General features: G+C 39.7%; 1 protein-coding gene across 1 annotated transcript; it reads left to right on the top strand.

The window, feature by feature from the left end:
* The first annotated feature begins 254 nt into the window (after window positions 1–254).
* LOC130571096 (adenosine receptor A1) lies at window positions 255–10,721 on the top strand. The gene is made up of 2 exons (XM_057361826.1): window positions 255–6,628; window positions 8,215–10,721. The coding sequence occupies exons 1-2, from the start codon at window positions 6,300–6,302 to the stop codon at window positions 8,873–8,875; spliced, it is 990 nt and encodes a 329-aa protein (XP_057217809.1). The 5' UTR covers window positions 255–6,299; the 3' UTR covers window positions 8,876–10,721.
* The last annotated feature ends 1,264 nt before the right edge of the window (window positions 10,722–11,985 follow it).

Below are 11,985 nucleotides of genomic sequence, written 5' to 3'. Positions count from 1 at the left end.
ATGTCTTCACCGTTTCTCTTGTAAATTTGCAGTCTTTTCCTGTAATACATTACATTACATTTTTGACTGTATTTTCAAAAATAAACGGTAAAAAAATCCTGTACAAAAAATGGAAATATTCCGGCAGCAGGGGAGCCAGAATTAAACCGTAAAATAACAGTTTTTCCATTTAAAATTTACCCTGTAAATTTAAGCTCTTGACTATATTTTTTAAAATACATGAAAAATCTGTAAAACAGCTAAAATCCGTAAAATTACTGGGGTTTTTTACATTACACGTGTAAGATCTGTAAAAAAATAACAGAAAAAATCATTTTTTTACACTGTATTTAATCTGAAAGTTGCCTTCATACATGCACATGGACTTAGTTAACACACAATTTAGTCACAATTAAATTAGGTCTGACTAGTAATAGGCGGTTTCAAATCAACAACATAAACAAACGTTACTGCGCATGCACGATTTTGTGGCCTGAACTTAACTTCCAGTACACACCTGTAGATTATTTCTGATAACAAGCGAAAGAAATAACAAGTAAATTACAATAGCTAGAAAGTTAAAAGTATGTCTGGCCAGTATTATTTTGCATTACCAGTAGAGGTACCATTACTTGGCTAAACTTAAATGAGACAGAGTTACACGACCCATTCAACAAATTGCTTTATGTTACGTAAAAACAATGTTATAAATGTATGGCTATGGAGAGAGGTATCTATCAATAAACTATGGTTTGACTCAATCATGTCTAACATGGATTCCAATAACTCTGAGGAATCCCAAAGAGTTCAAAGTCGAGAGGAAACAAAGCAGACATAACCGCCTTGCGTCATCTACTGAGTGCTGCTTTAGTAAATCTCCTGCGGTAGTGATTCCACATGGAATGCATGAGGTCACGTAGAAACAAAAATAAATGTCCCAGTCTGGGTAATAAAAATATGGGCGTATAGCCACAGGTTTTAGATATTTGTTTTGGCAGTCCACAGGGTCAGTTTGCATTAGCAGTGTGGGACGCTGGGCGGATTTCATATGACAGGAAATAAAGCATGATATAGTCTCTGCAGCTTACTCATCTGCTCCGAGAGATATCTCAAAGATCAGCAGGTGGGGAAAATCTTTTACTCCTCAAAAGGAGAGTCACACAAAGATGAAAATGATGATGAAGATGCATTGACTGATAACATCTATCGATTATCTCACGACGATGTCAAAAGCATTAATGTGTTCGATACAGTTCTTCTTAGGCAAGAAAGTGGAGTGCTTTGAAGAGATGTTATCTTGGAAAAGTGCAGAGGTCTTGTTTGAAAACATATTTGTTATGCTGTGGTCTCTTGCCACATAAAAACGTGACTGAAAATGTACTTTAAAAATTACATTTGGTTCTGCCAAAGCCAGGTTACATGAAACCTTCAACAGTGAAGATTTTGTGTTATAAGATGTACCTTCAGAATATTCGTATGACCTTGGTGGTCAATAATAAACTGAATTCATACAGATCGGGTTTAGTATTCTTAATACCATTCCATTCAGTAATATGTGTGGGAAAAGAGGCTTCTCTTATAACTACCCATTTCTGCAACCCATTAGAACCATCGCCTGAACATTCCAGGAACAAAAGCTCAAATTGCACACCATCTATCATCTATAGATATTGCATAAAATGTGGCCGCTCTAAAAAAACCCTGAATGACGTCAGACAAACAAAGAGCAGTATCTGGTCCTCTTCACGGGTTCCGTCATCAACATCGCCCAATGCGATCAAAGCCTATTTGACATTTACTCTACAACCTATAATAGGGATTGTTGTGACCACCTCCTCTGTCGTTTATTTGCTGATAAGTGACACACAGCGTTTGGTCTGGTGAACGTATTTCATCCATGTTGAAAGACCTCATTTGCTGTCTTCCCAGCCAGAAAAGACCGTCAAATGAATCCCTCTCCTCACATTCAGACAAGGCAAGGCTTGAAACGCAGAAGCAAGCCAGTAGCTCACTTGTTACAGTCACAGAAAATGTGCGGTGGCAAAACATCTGGTTGAAAATTCATGGTCTGTGTCTGTGTTTGTCTTATACCAATTGCCCTGCTGTGTCTCGTCTACAAAGGTTGATGACAACCCTGCTTGAAATCTTTACTCATGACCACTCAAAGGGGAATCTGGCACAACACCGGCTCAATCTCATTCTCAGTGGGCACAATAAAGACGTCATCATGCACCAGGCTGTCTGTTTGTGATAGTGGCTTTATTGAATGACCACCGTGTCGGCAGAAGCTCCTGCCATCTGTGAAAAACGCCTTTCGCTCATACAATGAATTCTCGTCAAAATTCACAACACTGGCATATGCAGCTGACAAACATCATTTTGGGTTCTTTTGTGGAGAGAAAATGAGTAGATGAGGAATGCCTTGTATTATTGTGCTCTTTATAGATGGCACACACAACCAGGAATTCACAAATTGATTTTTCTCTGTGCTGTTGTCTTCATTACCTTCACTTAGTTCATTCCAACAGTCTTTTACAAACGCACTGGGAATAAAAATAAAATATAGTAAAGGAGTAAGATCATAAAAATAATGAGCTAAAGTTACTCCAGCATGGACAATAAATTAAAAATCCTAACGTAGTAGTCACACAGCTGCCATAACAAATGGTAATATGGCTTTATCCAATTATAAATACTAATACTATGCTCTTTAAAGTCCCCATGAAATCAAGCTGAAGTTTTATGGCTTTAATATGAGTATAGTGCTTTAAACAATGACAAAATTTACATTTAGAAGATAATGAGCATTCAAAACTTACAGTGTTCCTTTCAGCAACTGCCGGCCTGGTCACAAAATCAGAATTGGCCGTTCAGTCATGCACGTCATCAGAGGGAGACTGGAGTGCCAGTGCAACACGAGCTAAAAAAAGGGCTCTTAAGTCCGACGCTGCCAAATGCGTAAAATTAACCGAACTCTTTTCAAAAGGTTTAAATTCGGCTGCTGCACCGGAGGACAGCAGTGCCGTAGAGGTAAGAAAACAGAAAACACAGCAGGTTAAGCTTGAATTTTATGGCTGAAATATCAGTAGATAAGGTGGAATTTAGGGTAAACAGACTGAGACTGCTGTAGTCTACTTGCGATATAGTAGCTCTGTACACGTCAAAAAACTAGAATAAAAGCCATAGTACTGTGGACATTTGTAATGAACTTTACTTTGAATAAATATGTCATAATATTAAAATAAAACATTGAACACATGCATATTTGGGTTACAGTATGTAATTAATCCTTATGTGGAACATATAGGCTTTTTTTACAAGCACTTAAATGCAGTTAGATGAGGTATTATAAGCCATTGGCTAACTTATATTCTCGCTTATCTGAATTGTGTGTTCATCTATTCAAAACTAGAATGTTGGAATTCTATGAATGTTGGAATGTTGTGTATTCCAATTCTGAGAGCGGTCAGTGAGAAAACATTTTGCTGTAATGTTCATTAACTAGGATGTTGCTGGAATCAGTACAGCCAGAGACCCCTGGTCTTCCAGTACCAGTGCTGTGAGGAAGGATGCTATGGAAGGCCTAGGAGAGACAGAAAGGAGTGTGGTAGAGGTAGGAAAAAACAGTGACACACAAATGTAGTTTGGGTTTATAATTAACTCTACAGTAGAGGGGAATACATTTGACAACAATCCTAATGATGTCTACATGTACAGACATTTGAACTTAACTGTACATTAGGTCATAATTATTAATTAGGTGGACACAATGACAGTCAGGCAAGAGTGAAAAACAAGTATAATCACAGACAGCCATACAGATGTATTAAAATGGCAGAGTTAGAGAGTTAAAACATATGAGAAAATAAAGAATCAGACAGACAATAGGCTGTCGCGATAAACCGACGATAAATATCACGTGATTTATGCACAGCTTTTGAGTGAAGTACGGGAAAATGCTGCTGCATCCGAAAGCCAGAGGGCGCTCTCGTGCGGAAACTCCAAATACGCACTGCAGAAGAAGACTATAATGCAGTCTAGAATCTTGGAAATGCCTATGGACATCTTTTTATCACTGTTACTCAAGCCTCATCGGGTGTTTTTATGATAATAATTTATAATGATCATGTTTGACGGGTGTTGCTTTTTAAAATGCACATTATAAGCGACTCAAACTCGCACTGCTTTTAGATCGAGCAGCATTTCCTACTGATCCCAGAGCCGTGCTTCACGGACAAGCGACGCATTAAAAAATATCGACACATTGCATATCGCAGCCAGCTTGATTTCAATTGGATTTAGTGGTATCGCAATAAATCACCGTGCAGCCCAGTGTCAACAAGAGAAACAAGGAGAATCCAACAGACAGAGAGTGACAAAGAACAACATACTGTAGAGAATGACACTAACAGCAGACAAATGGCATAAACAGACAGCACACAGACTTTACAACATCATCCTCAGATTTGTTTTCGTTTGTTTTTACTGTATGTGTAAATTTGTTATAAACGTATACCCTTAGAAAAGTACTAATCATTGTTTGCCAGTCACACACAATAAATGTTTAAATATCTGTTACATACCACTGCTTACATTATATCACCATCTACACAAATGTAAGTAGTGAACGAGCGTGTCAGTGGGTTTGGGTTGTCAGGGTGTGGAAATGATGTGGGCTGGTGTGGCTACAGTGCCAGGGCTGAATTTTTGTCCCAGACCGCCCCTGGATGAATGGCACACAGTGAATAGGTAATGAAATATGAATTTAAATATGCTTTCCATTAGGGTAAATGAAGTCTGGACTGCACACTGTGTACTGCGGACCAAAGAAATGCATTGAATGAATTTTATGCACAAATCAGTGCAAAATAAAAAACAACATGTATCCGACCCACTTAGAGTATATTGTCCACACAGAATGTTGACTTTTAAAGCACGACAGAGGAGACCAAACATTGCAAATGGTTAAGACAGCCTCGACATTATTAACATCACTGACGAGTAGAAGAGGAGACTAACACTGTGTCATGCATCAATCATCAGTCATGCATAAATAACATTATTCTTCTTGAGAGAATAATGCAGTCGGAGTTATAATACCACGTATCCTTTTACTTCCAAGCGGTAGAATGGGAGTCAATGGGGGGCAATTTTTTGAAGCTCCGAAAAGTGCATCCGTCGATCAAAGAATGGCTTGACACGGCTCCGTGGTCTTAACAAATTTATTCTGAAGCGATATTATCGTTAGCGTTGTCAATAAGGACATTTCACAAACAAACGCATCGATTCGCTTCAGAAGACCTTTGTTAAGACCACAGAGCCGCGCATGCTTTTGAGGATGTAGCAAAACAGCATGCCCACATTGGACATTGCAGAATAAAAATGTGTTTACCATTTGACCTTGCATGTAAATGGTGATAAACAAAATAAGTTGAGCTGTCTGTACGATTTTGCAGATTTTAGTCATTTGACTTTAAACCACATAACAACCAACAAAAATATGTAAAGTAACCTGCTATTTTATGTTTCAGACTGGGATGGTGATATAGAAACATTTAGGCTACGCATTGCAGCTTTAACATTAAACTTATATACCTTTAAAATACCTTTAGATTTAACTTTTAAATACATCCGTTTAAAAACTGCTGCATTCCCCTCAAGTTTACAGTTCTGTTTCCTCCATGTACAGAAAACGTGGCAAAAACTGTCAGAATGTGACTCGTTGGTTGATAAGGTGTTGGTGCGCGCGCCCGTCGCTTCCTCTTCACTCCCAGTGCGCGCAGCATCTGATCGTTGAAACTATGCGTCGGACGCGGCTTCATTAACACACACTGTTCATGTGGATCACTTCTTTCGAGGTATTGCTTTGCGTTATGGCGCTGTTTAAAAGTTAAAGCGAACGTAAACGCTCACTGCACTTATCGACTGACATTTTCATTGCCTTAATTTGTATCCATCCGAACGCGTATTGATTACAACTCGTGCACAAGTGTTGAGTCACGCGCATACAGCTTCCGACAAACTGACAGCAGATGTGTGGAGGGTCCGAAGTGACTCATGCTGGTTTCTGTGGGCCACTAGACACGCGGACCTCACGATGATGATGGCTGTCGACGATGCGTTTCGGAGAGGACGCGTGCATTCTCCCAACTTATGTTTACGTCCTGCTTAATGCAACTTTGCCACAGACATGTAACGCGGAATAAAGGGCCAGTTTGGGACGGACACGTCGTCTTTTCAAGGATCAAACAAGAGTCTTCTCGTTTAAGAAACCCAGGAGAATATTTTATCCGGCAGTCGTATTAGTAACCCGCGCAACGATGCCTGATGTACTGTCTCTGTACATTGGGATGGAGGTGCTCATTGCCCTTTCCTCCGTCACTGGGAATGTGATGGTGGTCTGGGCTGTGAGGATTAACCGATCACTACGGGACACGACCATCTATTTCATCGTCAGCCTGGCTCTGGCGGACATCGCGGTGGGGGCTCTTGTCATTCCTCTGGCTATAACCATAAGCATCGGACTGAAGACTCATTTCTACAGCTGTCTGCTCGTGGCGTGTACCGTGCTGGTACTAACGCAAAGTTCAATACTCGCACTCCTGGCTATTGCTATTGACCGCTATCTGAGGGTCAAGATACCGATGAGGTAAAGTCAATATGTTGGGTCTTCGGCTTTGTCTTTTATTTTGTTGAATTTTGTTAAATGGATGACCACCGTGTTTTCCTGTCATGAACGTGGATGTGTTATTAAAGTTTAAATGCTTAAAGGGATAGTTCACCCCAAATAAAATTCTTCCATCATTTACTTGCCCTCATGTCATTCCAAACCTGTATGACTTTTTCCTGCAGAAAACCAAAACAACATTGCCCCCTTGACACAAAACGACTGAGGCGTTTCTCAAAACATCATAGCCTATTTTGTGTCATATAAAGGTTGTGAACGACATGAGGGTGAATAAATGATGACAGAATTTTTATGTATTTTTTAGGAACTATCCCTTTAAGAAAAACCTAATATTTCATAATAGAATAGAATCCTTTACTGTCACTGTACATAGTACAACGAAATTGGATGCAAATCCTTCGGTGAAACATAACATAATAATAATTAACGATGGTTGTGTTATCACTGGCTTTTTAGATTGATATCACAAAAAATATTTCCCACCACAATTTTTCCCACCCCATAGTGATGACATGTTTAATGTGTTTACGAGAAATGTTGAAGTCTGTGCTTGTGTTAATTTGTTTGTCTTACTGTGTTGTCTGTCTTATAGAAGCACTTTCAAAGTCACCTTCAAACCATGAAACTCTGTCCCTTACTCTTGTCCTGCCTATGGTTTCCTTTATCTGATGTGTAGCATGCTAAAGATCTAGCGTGACAGTTTCAAAACATTTACTTTAAAACAATAAACATGTTTTTACATATATGAACATTATCCTTACAAGCAGATATTTTTTAGACGCCCCCTAATAATCAATGCGTCATTAAATGATATCCCAGCACAACAATTTCAATAAATTCCACTTCATTTATTTTAATGATTCCTTAAGAATCGAATTAAAACATTCTGTGCTTAGTCTAGAGTTTGTGTGAGGTGATTACATCGAACAAATACGTAGTTAGTTACTTGTCTGACTAGTGCCACTTTGCCAGCTGAGTGGATGGCATGCTTCGCTAGCCTCATTTGTGTTGTCTGAAAAGACCTGTTGCTCTCTACAGAGAAGGGATTGTGACTGAATCTCAATGTCATTCTTCCCAGCAGAGTTTGTGCACCACTGCCCTTTCATTTTGATTTCCATACTATTCACCACAGGCACTTCTTTATTTTAGATTAGCGGAGGTCAAACATGCATTTGAAGTTACGAAACAGATTCTCGAGTAGTCAGGCCAGTGACTTACTTTCCTCTGCAGAACGCAAAAGAAGATATTTTGAAGAATGTTGGTGACCAAACAACATTGACCCCCATTGACTTCCATTGTATGGACACAAAACCATCGAGACATTTCTCAAAATATCTTCTTTTGTGTTCCACTGAAGCAAGAGTCAAATACAGGTTTTAAATGACTTGAGGGTGTATAAATGATGACCACATTGTATTTTGGGGTGAACTATTCCTGTAAATATAGACCCAGTTTGTAGTTCCATAGAAATACACTTTATTTTACTTGTGGTTTCATTTTTCAGCATTTCTAAATTGTCAGTTTTGAAACGTATTTCTTCCCCACAGCTATAAAAGAGTGGTGACCCCGAGGCGTGCCGGCACGGCGGTGGTGTTGTGCTGGATGGTAGCCATCATAGTCGGCCTCACGCCCATGCTGGGTTGGAACAACCTCGAGAAGCTACGGCAAGCCAATGGGACCCTGGGCGCCGATCTTCTCATAACCTGCGAGTTTGAGAACGTCATCAGTATGGAGTACATGGTCTACTTCAACTTCTTCGGCTGGGTGCTGCCACCTCTGGTCGTCATGTTGCTCATCTACGCCGAGATCTTCTACATGATTCACAGGCAGCTCAATAAGAAGGTCACGGCCAACCAGAGCGACCCCACGCGATATTACGGAAAGGAACTGAAGCTGGCCAAATCTCTGGCGCTGGTGCTTTTCTTGTTCGCCGTTAGCTGGCTGCCGCTGCATGTGCTGAACTGCATCACTCTCTTCTGCCCGACTTGTGACAATTCAATATATTTGCTCTATATTGCTATCTTGCTCAGTCACGGCAACTCCGTCGTCAATCCCATCGTTTACGCGTTCCGAATTGAGAAGTTCAGGAACGCTTTCGTTAAGATCTGGAAACAGTACGTGTGCTGTGCCGAGGGGCCGCATCTGAGGGATCGGCCTGGCCTTCGGCGAGATAGCAAAGAGAAAAGACTGAGGCACAATGACACCTGACGTTGCTTTTTTAAGAACTCGTTTTAAAAATATTATTTTAGATGAACATTTAAAGGAAAGCCGTTGATCGTCTGTTAGACGCCAGAAGACGTACGCCACAGAAATGGATTAGATCGGATGTAACGTGGAAGTGTTTCTGTGAACTCGATCAACGGTGCATCGGATGAATTGCACCACCATTAAATAAATGAAAAGAGCCTCTTGTAGAGGAATAGCCATAACCACAAGATTGTGGCGTGAGAAAGGTTTGCTGATAAATTCCTTTTTAAGAAGGATCGAAAGTTGTCAAATGTTCAGAAAGGCAGCTAGGTCCATTTTGTTTAAGACAAACCTTTGTTAGCACGAGAAACGTGACAGGGCTGTTTTGCTGTGTTAGAAATGTTTGATTTCTTTACGTTTTGCTATAAATAGTTGCTGTGATATATACTACACATCTCTACATTGTTGTAGTTGTAACACAATAACAGCTGGAAGGCAACTTTGCGAAAACATGTCTTTTGTTTGTTTGCATGCAGCCATGCATACACATAGCTGCTGACATTTGCATTTAAAGTCAAACATCGGCACGAAAAGCTGCGAAACAATCAGCAGGAAGGAACCGTGAATAAAGATCGAATGACACTGCCGGAGGTCTGATGTGTTTTTCTCCTTAATATTGAGGTCCATCGTAACATAAATGATGCATAACCAGTTGAATAGCTCAAATGTTCAGGCCGCTTTCAATTTTAATATGAGAAAAAAACTGTCACACAAGCTGTGCTGTTACTCTTGATTGTGAATCACTCCATTTCACTGTCATTTTGCTACTGATTGCACGGTCATTTTGACTCGATGTCCTTGAAATAAGGTGACGGTGCACTAAACGTGTATCCTGAACAAGGTTGTTTTAATCTATTAAATGGCTTGAGAAGCAAGGACAGAGAAGCAAGGACTAGTCAATCTTTCAGGGTACGCAAGACCAAATCAATTCACAATACTTCTTGCGAAGAACGGCGATGTCTTGTGCGGCACTTCCTGGTAAATGACCATTCACAAACTTCCTGGATAGGTCTTGAGGTAGCCATTAAAGAGTACAAGGACTCCGTGTTTCCGCACTTTGAATAGTATTCAAACCTGACAGCTGACCCCTGTTTCCCCTTAACTTGTGCCAACCTGTCTGGAGCAATTTCACTTTGTAACAAAACTCCACAGAACACCAACGTAAGGGCATTAAAACGTTAGAGAAACGTTTCACCCAAAAACGAAAATTACTCCTATACACCTAGGATGGCATGAGAGTAAGAAAATTATGAGGTCATATTTATTTTCCAGTGGACAATTCCTTCAAAATAAATGGGTCGGACTGATGGAGCTGTATTTTTGTCCCCCGACCCATTTACATAACGGGAGTTTCATGCAGTCCTTTTCATCCTTTATAACGCGAGATTATAATTTAAATTAATGACTGTTTTTCACTCGCTTTCTGTTTATTCCCAGATTAAATAAACGTTTCTTTTTCATGCTGCTAAGAGACAATGTGTAGATTTACTAATGCAAACACTGCAATATAATCACTCATAAACAGTTTGTCTGCCTATAAGAATATGACCTATAAGAATATGACATGCAAAACTATTTTAATGTATAATCATAATTACAATACCAAAATTTACTGCCATAGTAGGGAAAAAATACATATGGGAATCAATGAGGATGAGATCTCATTTATGTTTAATGTATAACTTGCACTTTAAATGACACTCATCTCACATTATGCAATATCGGTGTAAATATGGCACATTTGAGCAGAATTGTGTAAGGGATAATGTACAGGCAGCCGGTTGTTATCGCAGAAATAAGCCCCGACAGTTGTATCACACTGAAAGGGCTTATTTCGGCAATAACAACCGGCTGCCTGTTCATTATCCCTTACTTAATGCTGCTCAAATGTGCCATATTTAGACCAATATTACAGTTATATTTTTTAATCATTTGAAAATATAATGTCATATATGTTATTAAGATATATTTATATTTAAATTGTCAAAAAAACCTGTCAAAATGATTTTTAGAGGTTGTTATAAAGTGAGTGAAGTGAAAGTGACCTATTAGTCAGATATGGTGGCCCATACCCGAAATGTGACCTCTGACCTTAAACCCATCCAGAGAGTAGTGCACACGAACACCCGGAGCAGTGCAGCTATCACTGCAGCGCCCGGGGAGCAAGTAGGGGTAAGGTGCCTTGCTCAAGGGCACCTCAGTCGTTACCCGCCGGCACTGGGAATCCAACCGGCAACCTTCTGGTCACGAGTCCGACTCTCTAACCATTAGGCCATAATGCTTTACCTTAACTTTGGCTACCTAAAACTTGGAAAAGTAGGCCTACTAGAGATGTATTTTATTATTTTAAATTCTCCTGTATTAATGTTCTTTTCAGCTATGCTAAGATTATATCTCTCAAAGCAGAGAACTCTTGTTAACATTTCAGTAATGCTTTACACACACAGCTTGTCATACATGGAAAATTTCTACAATCCTGCAGCTGTATGACACAGTATGTACATTGAGCACTGCTTGTTTGGGGCCAAATGTCTTTTTTATTTTTTAAACATAATTTAAAAACATATAAAACTATTTTATTTAGATTCATTTGTCTGTCTTTCATCAGATTTACCAATTTATAAAATGTTTATTTGTGCTGGTCAATTATAACAATAGTAAAATTGAACTGCTAGAAAACCTTGAGAGAATTGGGTGGGGCTGAGGGGCCGCTGCTGAAACTTTGAGTGGCTCCTCTCCTAACGGATTTGATCTCACTCCAAACATTTGATAAAACTTGAGAGCCCTGGTTTATGCGAGTTTACTCACTAGACGTGAAAAGAGTCACTCACAACCAGTCACCAGACAGTGGTTGTGATAATAGAAGAAACAAAAGTGTATTCAGCAAATTGTAATCCTTATGGCTTGTCCACACCGGGACGATAATCGCGCTCGTTTAACGCGTCGTGACTAAAACAAAGGGCGCCAATGTGAGTGTGCACACCGACGCGCAAAACGCCATGTGTAAAAGCGTAATTTTTTTTTAAACGCCTCGGGCTCGTTTTTTTGTTAAAAACTGGCCGACCAATGAG

Source organism: Triplophysa rosa, linkage group LG20 (genome assembly GCF_024868665.1).
Source record: "Triplophysa rosa linkage group LG20, Trosa_1v2, whole genome shotgun sequence".
NCBI classification, from domain to species: Eukaryota; Metazoa; Chordata; class Actinopteri; order Cypriniformes; family Nemacheilidae; genus Triplophysa; species Triplophysa rosa.
The sequence above is the reverse complement of the archived record's forward strand: the minus strand, read 5'-3'. Positions and strand labels throughout refer to the sequence as shown.